At 38.3% G+C, this 14,131-nt stretch overlaps 1 protein-coding gene across 2 annotated transcripts in view; it reads left to right on the forward strand.

Moving 5' to 3' along the window:
- SYT1 (synaptotagmin 1) overlaps positions 1-14,131 on the forward strand; it is a gene marked incomplete at both ends in the record, with an annotated part of 183,956 nt that overhangs the window by 37,720 nt on the left and 132,105 nt on the right. For both annotated transcript variants that reach the window (XM_080934966.1, XM_080934967.1), the window contains one exon: positions 8,720-8,904. In XM_080934966.1, the coding sequence (XP_080791092.1) occupies positions 8,720-8,904 (185 nt within the window). The remainder of the gene's footprint in view (positions 1-8,719; positions 8,905-14,131) is intronic.

Below are 14,131 nucleotides of genomic sequence, written 5' to 3' on the forward strand. Positions count from 1 at the left end.
AGAAATTGAAAAGACATTAGCTTTCATAAGGGGGAATAAAACTAGATAATAACTTGTTTTTAAGTCTGAACTTAGCAATCAGAACTTGAGAGAGATCTGCTAAACATACCTAGATAAATGGATCTCCCTTTAGCTACAAAATTGTGTTGTCTGCAGAACCATTGAAACTTGCTACGAACTTGCAGTGGCTTCAGGATGGCTCAGCAGTGGAATGGGCTTCACATCTGCCAGCTTGCCTGGATTCGTTCCCGCTCACCAAGATTCTCCTCCCAGAAGCCTGCTGCTAGCAAGCTGGTGGGCAGACCAGGAGCCTTATCTAAATCCTCTGGAAGTTTTGATCCGCCCAAATACCAAACATCATTTCCCACATCAAATTCAAACCTTCCCGTGCTGTGAAGATACGGCCTTATCATTCAAAGCAGACTCCCATTATTCTAGATGCCATATAGAATTATTTGATTAATCCACGTGCAGATAAAATGGCCATCAGTCAAATAACTTATTATCAAGGCATTCGGTGAGAAACGTCAGTGTCTGAAGTTATTCCGCTGTGTATATGAATTTGATCAACAGCACAGTTAATACTGAAATCAGATTAAGGGGTGGAGCCCCTGGCAGAACATTACCAAAGAAGAACTAGAGGCTTTGTGCATATCAAAGCAATATATGTTTCCTGAAGTTCTGTGTACTAACAGTCCCTTGAGAGTTGGGGTACAGAGGCAGAGGCCCTGTTTTATTTAGGTTTTCTTTTAAACGAGTGCTCATTTGATTCATAGAATCAAGTTGCAATGAGTGTATATAGAGTGTAGCAAGAAATGTCATTGCCATCTCCAAATTCTGTCTTGCTCATGTATGTGTTAGAGCTACCCAAATAGAAAGAAACTCACTGAATGATGTCAGACTTGGTTAGCATTCTGCTATCCTGTCAAGCACGGATGTGCTAAGTCACCACTGTAATGGATGAGCGTATCCGTCTCCCCCATACTGACAGTAACCAGAGGGTGTTTACCCTGAAAAGCCACGGGGGTGGTTGACATCGGTGCCTTGGATAACTTCTGGAGCATATGTGCAAGGCAGATATTGACAGTTTGCTTGTTGATAGGGACAGAAACAGAAAAGGTAAACAGCTATGTGGGAAAAAATGGATCCCTAAGAAAATTACTGAGAGTGACATTTGGTGAATAAAAGTGGTCTCAGGTACTGGGGTTTAAAAAATGTCTAATACAGACTCTGATGTCTTCATAGTGCTGCATTCTTTGTTTAACAGGGTCGCCTCTGGGGAATCAATTCAGTTAAAGGTTTAGAAAGCAAAGGAAATAAGTGGGGAAAGGAGGCAGGGAGAACATGAAGTCCTAAAAATAGTATTTTCATGGAAGCAAGCAAGTCTTGGGAACACATCTCAAAACTCACCTCCTCTGTGTGGCTCTCCCTATTTACCCTGTTTGGGTTTTTTTCTTCTTCTTTTTTTTTTTTTTTTTTTTTTTTTTTTTTTGGTTGGTTGGTTTTTGTTTTTATTTATTTTTTTTATTTTATTTTATTTTTTGCCAGCTGTTATAGTAACAGCCCATGAGCTCCACTAAATGTTTGATTCAGTATTGCTTCTTGTCTCTCTCTTTAATGTTCTTATTGGAAGTGACTGTATATAATTTCCCAGAGGCAAGGACCATCCTTCCTTCTGTCCTCTGTCCTCAGCACCACATCCTCCCTTCTGTCCTCTGTCCGCAGCACCACATCCTCCCTTCTGTCCTCTGTCCTCAGCACCACATCCTCCCTTCTGTCCTCTGTCCTCAGCACCACATCCTCCCTTCTGTCCTCTGTCCTCAGCACCACATCCTCCCTTCTGTTCTCTGTCCTCAGCACCACATCCTCCCTTCTGTCCTCTGTCCTCAGCACCACATCCTCCCTTCTGTCCTCTGTCCTCAGCACCACATCCTCCCTTCTGTCCTCTGTCCTCAGCACCACATCCTCCCTTCTGTCCTCTGTCCTCAGCACCACATCCTCCCTTCTGTCCTCTGTCCTCAGCACCACATCCTCCCTTCTGTCCTCTGTCCTCAGCACCACATCCTCCCTTCTGTCCTCAGCACCACATCCTCCCTTCTGTCCTCAGCACCACATCCTCCCTTCTGTCCTCAGCACCACATCCTCCCTTCTGTCCTCTGTCCTCAGCACCACATTCTCCCTTCTGTCCTCAGCACCACATCCTCCCTTCTGTCCTCAGCACCACATTCTTCCTTCTGTCCTCAGCACCACATCCTCCCTTCTGTCCTCAGCACCACATCCTCCCTACTGTCCTCTGTCCTCAGCACCACATTCTTCCTTCTGTCCTCAGCACCACATTCTTCCTTCTGTTCTCTGTCCTCAGCACCACATCCTCCCTTCTGTCCTCTGTCCTCAGCACCACATCCTCCCTTCTGTCCTCTGTCCTCAGCACCACATCCTCCCTTCTGTCCTCAGAACCACATCCTCCCTTCTGTCCTCAGCACCACATCCTCCCTTCTGTCCTCAGCACCACATTCTTCCTTCTGTCCTCAGCACCACATTCTTCCTTCTGTTCTCTGTCCTCAGCACCACATCCTCCCTTCTGTCCTGTCCTCAGCACCACATTCTTCCTTCTGTCCTCAGCACCACATTCTTCCTTTCTGTTCTCTGTCCTCAGCACCACATTCTTCCTTCTGTTCTCTGTCCTCAGCACCACATCCTCCCTTCTGTTCTCTGTCCTCAGCACCACATTCTTCCTTCTGTTCTCTGTCCTCAGCACCACATCCTCCCTTCTGTCCTCTGTCCTCATCACCACATCCTCCCTTCTGTCCTCATCACCACATCCTCCCTTCTATCCTCAGCACCACATCCATCCACAACTTGACCACTCAGCAGATTATCAAGACAATAAAAGGATAAATGACCAATTGGATGAAAGGCTAATGACCAACTGAATAAAAAGGCAAAATGAACGTGAGCTTGGTGAATCAATACTGATGAAATTTGCCTTGAAGCACTGAGTGAGGGGCAGATTTGGAACCAAATCATCTCCTAAATTCAGGAAATAATTAATTAATCCTTGACCAGAACACCAAACATTACCAACCATATATAAGTTTCTGCACTCATGTTTTTCTCATGAAGATGTAACACTTTTATTATACTCTGACAACAACATATCATTATAATAGAAACCCAGAACCCTTGTTGTAAACTGTGAGGAAAAGAAAATGCATCTGATACTTAAGTGCCAAAATTCTCTTTGTATCCATTTAGCTTATTATGAGAAATTGTTCAATCTGACTTTTGTCTCTTTGAATCTGGTAATATTCTATAGGCTGTGTATACTTTTTCAAATTTACATTTGATATTCTATCTCCAGAGGTGACTAATGATGCCTTAGTCCACATATATCCAGTGTTACTTTTTCCCACTTATATTCTGCAGTTTATGAAAAGCTTCAAGACACAAAACTTGTTTTCATTTTTTTGATACTAGTATTTAATCAGATGACTATCCTGGTAGTTTTTAAAAATTATTCATAAACAGTTTCAAAAGCAAAGCTTTGAAATAGATTTTTTTTCCTACTAGCTAATAGCAAAATAACCATCTTCATATTGTATTCATCATCTGATAGAATCATAACAATATATATAATGACAAAAAAATTGGGGTAAACTAGACGTTGACAAAAACCTTCAGTGGTATATGAATGCACGAATCTGGAATGGATTCACAAAATCCATTCGAGAGATAGGAGTGGGGCTTTCATTAGACAAATAGAAATGTATCAGTTTTTATAGTGTCCATAGCAACAAAATTCCCCCTGTTGTATTGAGGTTCCTGGCTGGTCTAAGACTCACACATTTGTGTGAGTTTTTATTTCTCAGGAAGAAAAATAAAGCAGTCCACCTTAGCACAAAAAGTGCCCTGAATTAAAAGTGATTTTTGAGATGATGAATGATAACACAGCTGGTACAAAATACAGAGTTACCTGTGCGTGAAAAATCAAGCCTGGGCATGGAAAACAGAGTAATGGCCCTGACCTAAACTGAGATCCTGAAGAGTAAATCCACAAAGTAATGGGCAGGAAACCTGAGCTGAGGAAGGAGGGAAGAGGAACTACAGAGTTGGAGCCCCAAGAGAAGCCAGGAAAAAAGAACATTACAGAATGTTCTCACTCCTGTTAGCACTGATCTCCGAGTCACTAAATCCATTTCTTTGTAGATGCAAAGTTGGAGAGCTAATACTGAAGCATCCCTGGGCCACAGGGTGCTCTGAATGAATTACTGCTTCTGTCAACCTGACCATAATGTATCCTGATGGGCAGGCTTCAGATTTGGAGCCCAATGCCCAGGGGAGTTACTAGGGAACGCTGAAGATTTTCCATTGAAAAATGTACACTGCAACAGCTTGGTAATTGTGAGGCTCTTAGCTCATAATTCACAATCCTTTATTGAAGAAAGGGAAGTTTGAAGTACCCATGCTGAAATAAAAAGAAATTCTTCAGAGTCCCTTAAGTAAATAACTTGCCTTAAAATCTATTTTGTGCAAAAACTCCTTTGGAGGAAACAAAAGATGTTTTTTAATATCATGATGTTTTGTTTTGGCTTTTTATTCTGGACAGAACAGTTACCAGTTGGTTTCAATAGATTTACCCATGTGGCCTAAATTTATATACTAGTGCCTACTTGTGTATAATAATATACACAATATATAATAATGCCACCTAGATTCCATCTTAAAATGCACCATGTTATGTTCCTTGGGCCATTTAGCAAAGTGAGAAATTAGATTCCTTTAATAAAGGAAATGAAATCTACCCTATAGCACCAGAAAAATTAATAAATTAATGTACATCATGAGACAGCCCCTACTTAATTTGTACCCCAGTCTGGAGGAAGAGACATGGCACTAGTAGGTTCCTACTGCTGTGTTTGATTAAGTAATTATATATTTCACTGTTCATTGTATATCTACCTCCATAGGAGAGTCACCTTTCTGAGTGGGGGGAACAATTCTACTTTGTTTTCCAATAAAAGACCTAATAATGCAATTTTAGTTTAAAATGGTAAGTAATATTTTCATTGTGTGTATGTCAGTATTAATGTTCACATCACCAATACTCTACCAAAAAAACTCATTTTGAATTAGTAGGAAGTATATTTTATTCATAGAAAAAAAGGTTTATTAAATGTTTTCTAAGTATATGCAGATTTAAATTAATAATTACTATTTTAAATGACAATGAATCATTTTATACCAATTTACTATAAGCCACCCAATGTACTATATCACATAGTCAATATTCCCACTGGAATCTAACAAATGTATCTAATAATTTTACATAAACACCTGTCAATTCTAATGCTTGTAAGCCTGACGAGTAAATATTAATTGACTAAGAAGAAGAACACTCCACGAAATATAGCACATATAAGAAGAACATAGTGATAGGAACAGGTAGAGAGATGCACTGTCTGTAGCCTGCTCACAGCTTCCAAGAAGCATCATGTGCAAGTCATGAAGGACTTTTTTTCTGCCGACCACCAATCTAACTTAAACTATTTTAAAAAGGGGGGAGGGTTTCCTTTGCCTTAATTCTCATGTATCTATTTACCTTTGGCTCAAGAAATACTGGGAAAAAAATCACTCATTAGCTAGAAAATTAAAAATAATATTTCCAGAGTTTTCACCCTTATCTGTTATTTTCTGCTGGAAGCCTTTAAGTTAAATGTTAAAATTCTGATTTGAAATTCCATTTGTCAGTGTTAGTAGAGATGACCGGCAGCTGAACTGTGCCAGTGAGCGGTGCATTGATTGACATGTATTCAGACCATGGACAGAGCTTCTGGCCACATTTTACATGGTTGTTTGTTTGCTTTATTGGATTTTTATTTTTATTTAAAATACCCTATTTTTAAAAAGCCTCAAAGCCAGACATGACTTTTTCCTTTGTACGCTTATTTTTTAAGATTTATTTATTATGTATAGAGCTGCCTGCATGTACACTTGCACACCAGAAGAGGGCATCATATCTCATTACAGATGGTTGTGAGCCACCATGTGGTTGCTGGGAATTGAACTCAGGAGCTTTGGAAGAGCAGTCAGTGCTCATAACCACTGAGCCATCTCTCCAGCCCCTTTTGCTTTTTTTAAGTTAAACATTTTTTAGCTGAACAACCTAAAGACATTGAAATTCCTCAAGACACTCAGTCTGTTAAATTTTGCTTTGTTAAACTGAAGTGATAATGAACAAAATTGCTGAGAAGATTTTAAAAAAATGCTGTGGCTAAACTCAGCTCACATGGTTAGACCATGAAAGGCAGCTTTTCAGGAATCCAAAATGGATTCTGTGAGACTAGGTCACTATACTAAAACTGAACTCACTGAATACTGCTATCGATGTCTCCTTGATAAACTTACTGGATTTAAAATATTCTGTGTCCCTGGTTAATAAAATAAAATTTTAATGAGAGCGCTGTATTCAAAAAATGTAATCTATTAAAAAGGCTGTTTCCTTTACACTATTACTGACTTTTTGTGGATGTACAAAATAAATAGAGTAAGGGTTGTTTTTTTTTTTTAATTCTATCTAAATGGATTAGTAAATTAGAGGAAAATTCTAATAATTATAGTTAATTAGATTAAAATTAACCTGCACTCAGATCAACTGAAAATCAAACACAGCTATTGGAAACGCCTTACGAAACAAAGGTCACAAAGTGAAACTTCTCAGTGGTTTGAAATCACTTTCCAGTTGTGCTCTTTCAGACTTCTTCCTGCAAACTCATCTTCCCTCTCTTTAACCTTTTTTGATTAAATAATGTTCCTCTGCTCTTACAGCCTATTTTCTTTGTGTGAACTTGTCAAATCATCTCAGTCTTGTCTTTTGTAGTTTAAGAAGCCTTTATGTAGCTCTCGGAGAGACTACCACAAAAATCTGACCAGGAGAATAACTTATGAGATTTAGAATGAAGGGCCATTATTAACATTGTCTTGCCTGCACTGAGCACACAGCTCCTCCCCTCACTTCCCTGCCCCCACCCCTGTTCACGGATGGCAGGATTTTAACTCAGTCATCAGAGGTAGAATTAGCTAAGTGAAGGCTTGGGAATAATGTCATTGGTCCTGTGAGCTTTCATTGATTTCCACTTTAAAAAAAAAAAAAAAAAAAAAAAAAGGAATGGATTGTTCAAATAGATTAACGGACATTAGGAAAGCATGTCTTAGGGTGTGTACTCATCTCTGCCATTCCCACGAGTATTTCTGTGGCTATAAACATGGTATCAAAAGTGGTAATTTTATACGTCCTTAGGTTCTTATCTAATATTCAATAATATGCAGACTGGATGTTCTTCACCACAAAGCTGAATGCAGAGAGAGCACGCAAAAGTGGATTTTCTGTTTTGAAGAGCGGTTAATTTTAAGTGTTTTTACTTTATCAGAGTACTCCTAACTTGTGTTCAACCATCATTGGCACTAATGATGTTTATGCGGCTCAAAGAAAATTACGCTTTTTCTTACTATTTCGGTGCCCAATGTCTTTTTCTTATTACAACAGACAAATCTAATTACTTCTGATGAATCTGAAGAGCTGTGATTTGAATCATGAATAATTCCATCCCAGTCAAAATTAAATCTCAAATGTACCCATGGAACTTAGCTTTTTATAAGTATGTTGTGCATTGATGCTAACTAAGGGGACATTTTAACTCATAGCAGTTGGATAATTATAACAAATCTCTTTCTGTGTGTGTGTGTGTGTGTGTGTGTGTGTGTGTGTGTGTGTGTGTGTGTGTTTGGTATCTACTTTGTTACATTAAGAAATGCATATAAATCTACCCCCTTCCAGTTCTCCATCCTTTGTGCGTTCTCACTGAGCTCTGTTTCAGGGTGTCCATCTTTCTTTTGATATCTTCCTTCATAAATCTTGTGTCTTCTTAAAGATTCTTGGTGTCACTGAATCCTATGCCTTGAATATAAAAATAAATAATAGCTACCAGTACTTGAGTTTCTGCTATGTGCTGAATGCCATTCTAAAGTGTTTTTTTTTTCAATCTATTAATTTTAATCAGCTACTATAGAGAAGAAAACAGAACCATTAAGCAAGCAGGGCGTAGACATACAGCCTCTGCCAGGCCAAGCCCCATACATTTCTTCATAATCTATTCTGAAGGCACTAAGTACTTAGTCCTTGTCTTCAACATGGTTATAATTTTACATTTGGTTTTCTATTTGTGTGACTAATATCAACATATTCTACCATGCCAGAATGTATTAACAACTGGAATTGGATCAATAAGAAGTAATTCTAGTTAACATTAGTTAAGCTTTCGTGCTGGCTACTGCATCTTAATATTTAATTCTTGTAAGACTCACTAAGCTACTTGTCAATTTCCCCCTACTGAATAGATGAGGAAGCTGAGGCAGAGAGGGGATCTATACAAGATGGCAGAGCTTGTCTACAATGCAACCAGTGTTCAAACTCGGAAAGCTGGCTGGAAATAAATGAAGAGTGAATGAGAAATAAGCTTGAAGCATATGGGAAAGGTGACATGCAATATGTAGAGAGGTAGAGGAAGAGACCAGGCCAGGCCACAGCACAGATAAACCCCTACACTATCACTGGAGCAAAGCAAGTGCCAGAAAATGCAGCTGCAGGTGTGGACGTCTTCACTGTGCTTGGTTAACTGATTCCACCGCTGATGTTCCCTTTGTCTCTCTTTCTCTCTTCCAGTGCCACCATGGGCCTTAATTGCCATAGCCATAGTTGTGGTCCTTTTAGTCGTGACCTGCTGCTTTTGTGTCTGTAAGAAATGTTTGTTCAAAAAGAAAAACAAGAAGAAGGGAAAGGAAAAGGGAGGAAAGAACGCCATTAACATGAAAGACGTGAAAGACTTAGGGAAGACCATGAAGGATCAGGTAATGCACTCGTCCCCATGTACCTATTCACAGACGTCCCCGAGAATTCGCTGTGCTCTTTTCTGCAGATACTTATATTCTTGGACAACTTGTGGCTACTGCTGTTTTTGTAGAGATGCTTGACAGTCCTTTTAGGTATGACTGGGTCTCCCAAAGTAGAGTGGAGACAGGTACAGTGGTGGGTTGATTTCTCACGATGCCACACATATACCAGGAGAGGCTTCCACACCATGAGGAGTGGCTTCACGGGCCTGGTGTAATAAGATGATTCCTGAACATTCTTTGTCCATTTCGTTGGCCAATCCTAAGTGTTTAGAATTTTTTTAAAAGGTAATGCAAGGTATTACCTTTACAATACAAGAGTGATAAATACAAGAGTGATCGCTGACTTGGATAGGGGCTCTTTCTGCCCCATGCACTGCTCTTAGTCTCTGGTAAACCTCTTCATTTTACATAAATGCCAACACTGAAACGCACCCCACCAGCTCAGCCATCATGTGAGGGAAGACAGGATCCAGTCCTCAAAAAACAAGACCAAGCTGAAAGACATTAGTGATTATAATTAGAACCCTAACTTTGATAAACTATGTGCCAGAGCTGAGCTGTCTTCCCCATGCATAGAGAAGATGCTTGTTTTCCTACTGTTGCTGCCTGTTTTTAACTAAGTTAACCTGACAACTTAGTTAAGGAAAGGTTGAATAAAAAGTATTAAGTGCTTCTTCAGTTTTGGAATAGTGCTTATAGTAAGTGTTTCTAAATAAAATTCAATTCATATGAAATGAGAGTGTAAAGCTCTTTTCATAGAAATATTTAGAAACTTTTTTTCTATCAGATAATTTAAAAGTTCTATTAATGCCCTAATAAGAACTTGTGCAGGCAATTTTTCTGATAATTTTATGGTATCAATTACTATTAGCTGAATCATTAACACATGCATCTCAGAACAGTTTGACCAGGGCTTAACAAAGCCTCACACCACACATGTAAAGCATCCTGGCTTCCCACAAACGGACTCTCCGATTGTAACCCTCCTTCCCAGTGTGAGTATTAAGCTCCTTCTCAGAGACCTTGCAGTGTCTATAGACAGAAGTTTCCAGTGGCCCAGGTCCCATTCCCTGCAGCCGGCTTGGTTTCGGAGCTATAGAGTAGATGTGCAATCTCTTCTCCTGTCCCAAGAACTTGGATAACAAAGTTACCCTGATCTCAGGGCAACAAAGATTCAGTTTCCCATCAGTCACAGAAGCTCATGTGCAGCTACAGATAACTAAGAAGGATTTTCCTCTTCATTTCATTTGCTAAGTGGATACTCAAATTTTGGCTTTTAGCGAGTAGGATTTAATACTGATATTTCTTCCCTTTCATTCAATTAGTTTTTTTAAGACAGAGTCATACTTTAAAAAAACCTTTTTATTATTAAGTATAGAAATATTTTACCTTGGTGAATATTGGCTAGAAAAAAAGATGTTATTTTAGCAATATCTTTGAAAAGAAAAATTTAAATAAATAGTGCTATTAATAATTTTCATAATTTTTACAAAATCCAATTGTGATTTTCTTGTGTCCTGGAATGAACAGTTAAAAGCATTGATTATTGTTTAAGTGGTGACTATAGTGTTTCTTCCAAGGATAAGAATGTTATATTTTCTTCTGTGGATTTGTTCTGTAATGTAATGCTACAGTTGATGGCACAGTGCTATTACCCCATCACACCATGGAGAAATGACCAGGGTCTCACATACAGACTTGATGGTGATTTTCCATCTATCTCGTTTCTTTGGATGGGTTGGGCCAGGGAAATCTGAGTCAAATCATGAACTAGTAGAAAAAGTAAGTGATACTTTATAATAACTTACTTGATATAGCAAAGCACCTAGAATTTCAATCACTTTGGGTTTTAATTTCTTTAAGTCAACAATGTTATGTACTCAGGGCATGTAGCTAGGTATAATTTTTTTAATCCTCAATGTACAGAATAAAATGTAATTGGAATAAGTGAAATTATCATGTTCCATGATAATATGTAACAATAGTATATATTTCTACCAATTCTTACAAGAATAACTAATAGCTTATGAATATTAAGGCTAAAGATGAAAAAGATGTTTTTAAAGAATGATCTGTCATATTACATTCCATAATCCTTCACATTATACAGATTAAATTCAGTTTGAAACACTATGTTTTTGAAATATTTTAAGTAGCATATCTCAGCGAACATGGAGAAGGGAAGTAAGGACAGTATATGATTCTCTCATTTAAAGACAGGACAGATACAATTTAGATGTGACTCCTGAGGCTACATAGGCTTGAGGGAAATCAATGAGTTTTTATTACTTCAATACATTCCAGTCTCTCAGAAATTCAGATTTCAACACTCATGGCTATTTATATTAAGATTTCATAACCAAGAAGTAATTTTAAAAAAAATTTAGCAGTGACTTCAAAAGTAAACTCTAGATATAGTATATTTGTCTTCAAAAAGATTCATGTATTGGGGTTTTTTATAATATCTTGAATCTTGAGATAACTACCCATGAGGGGAGACGATAACTACCTGGATAAGAAGCTAAGACAGGTCCTTTCTCCGTGGTTTTCATGGATGTGCGTGGATATTTTAATTTTTATTTCTTCCTTCTATGTCCTCCTTATCTGTGTTGTGTCTCATGACTGTTCTGGATTGTCCCTTGCGGTAGGTCTCTTCTGCTACTAGATAACCCCAATCAGTGCTGGTGGCTGGGCTCCACAGCTGATGGCTTACCATTCTGACATCTAAAGGCTGAACTCAACTGATCTTCAAAGTGACATGTTTCATTTTAAACATGGCTAACATGGGCTAAATAGAACAGGATTCAAACATTTTGCACTGATAGATGGGAAAGAAAATGCAATCCCTTTTGGAACCTTTTAATATTCCTTACCAAATCCTCTATGAACAGTGTAACTAAGAATGAGCAAATCCTCTGAGTGATGACTGTGGACTAGGTAAATTTTGAACGCCAAAGCAAACCACAGGCATGCCCCTCTAAGCCTGGGAACTTTATAAAAGCCATAATGTTCTCAACAAAGCTTCCCTTCAGAGCTGCTGGGCTCACAGGCTTTTTCATCGCTGGTGGGCTTTGTTTTTCCCTATGGAGGGAAACATTGCTCTTGAGATATTATAATACTACTGACTTAGGTCTGAATTTAATGTAATGTACAATCTAAGTCTTGATGAAACTCAATCTCCAAGACAGGCATAGACTTCACTGTGGTGATAAACAGGAGCACAGAAAAATTATCAAAAAATGTAACCCTATTTAATGAATGATAGTAGCAGAGATAGTCCTGCACTTTCTATTCTGGAAAAAAACCACTTAGGAAAAGGAGATTTAATATCTCAGCTATTTCAAATTGCATTTGGCTGAAACATGATATATAAATTGTCAGTTCTTAAAAGGGACTTTTGATAAAATATTTAAATACATGATTTATTTTTGAAACAATGGGGTGACCTGTGGGTATTTTCAGTCAGTGGGTATATTTAGAAATTTTTTATTTTTTTAATTAAAGTATTAAAAGGAGGTAAACTACCTAAAACTTAATTTCTTTATTCACACCCTCTATGGCAGTGCTAAAGACTATACATAGCTAGGGTTCTCAGGGACAAATGGAGGCCACTACCTAAAGTCAGTCATCTTAATGCAGTTTATCAATAACTGCTGCTTCCTGCTTTGGCCCTTTTAAAATGACTTGAATATTCAAGGAAGTTCCCAAGTACAAATTAATCTACCCAAATTAAATGGTATAGGGCTAGCCACACTTGAAAATGGTAATTTTCAATTTCTCAGACTCGTTGTAGACTCCTGAGATGTGTCAGAAGGCACAAAGGCTGACACGCACGTGACAACTGCTCAGTTCTGTTCAGATGCTCTCTGAGCAGAGAGCAGAACTAATGAGCTCTGTCAGTCTCGCTGCAGATGGATTTGGGGGATCGTTGTGGGGTTAGCTGCAAGGAGCCAGACTGGAAGACAGAGGTTGCTATAAGTGCTCGCCATGCAAGTGATGAGGGAATGAAGGAGGCTCCATTGAGAATAATGACAGCAGAGGAAAATACATGTAGACAGAGAGACAGGAGCAGCAAGATGGTGAGCCAGGGTCCGACGGCCCCTGGCTAAACCTCTCCTTTTGAGTTCTGTAAGATCAGCTCAAGAGCTGACGATAGTTAGACAATAGTGGAGACTCTTTAACACTGTCAGAAATATAATCCAGCCCACAGCTTGTCTGATGGATTTTGAGCTCTGTGAGATTCTGCAGTAGCAGACATACGACAAGTATGGCAGATGGAAATAGATAACATTTGCTCCATTAAATAAACAAGCAATGTTAAAAAAAAAAAAGGAAAGAAAAGAAAAGGAAAGAAAAGAAAAGAAACAGGGAGCAAGCAGAATGAACAGTGACCAGGACAAAATATATGAGTGGTAATATAATACCTTTACATTTTTTCAATTTTTCAAACATACTAGTGAACAGGGAAGGGTCACTTTTCATAATTTTTAATTGTAAAGAATGACCATGCATACAGCATAAGTTTATCTGTACATCCCCATAAAGAAATCTTCCAGTAGCATAAACTCTTATAGTATTAATACCCAGCACAACTTTTACATTTTAGGAAAATGTTATATACTTTTGATTTTTGAAATACTGAAATTGTATGTATTTTATGACATGACCATTTAAGTACTTTATTTTTTATTCTGTCTGTTAGATTGAAAAATATGTAATTGTTTAGAGTAAGTTTTCTAAATCTAGCACCATGGCCCTTGTTCTTCAATGCAAAATGAATTTTATCCCCATATGAGGCTTTCCAAAATGACAAACGTGACTCTTTTGTCTCTAATATTAAATAAACTCAAATCAGTTTAATTCAGCCTAGCTTTCTGAAGAGCTGTTATGAAAATAAAATGGTAAAGTTCAGCTAGAAATGGACTGAACTTCTCTCTAAACAGCATTTGCTGCTGGCATGTTTTCTTCTTTTCTCTTAAATGTTACAATCATAGGTGTGAAAACACAAAGAATTTACATTTTCTGAGGGTCACTCCGCCATCTTTGACAGAAGCAGTAAAGCAGCAGAAGGCCATGCATTTCATGTGACTCTCTCCACTGCATGTCCCAATGATCTTTTACATGATGCTGAGCGGCACTGCAGCTACGGGAATGTGAAGCCCAGCCTGGATACAAGCATGTT

This window comes from Micromys minutus (genome assembly GCF_963924665.1).
Source record: "Micromys minutus genome assembly, chromosome: 22".
In the NCBI taxonomy this organism is placed as follows: Eukaryota; Metazoa; Chordata; class Mammalia; order Rodentia; family Muridae; genus Micromys; species Micromys minutus.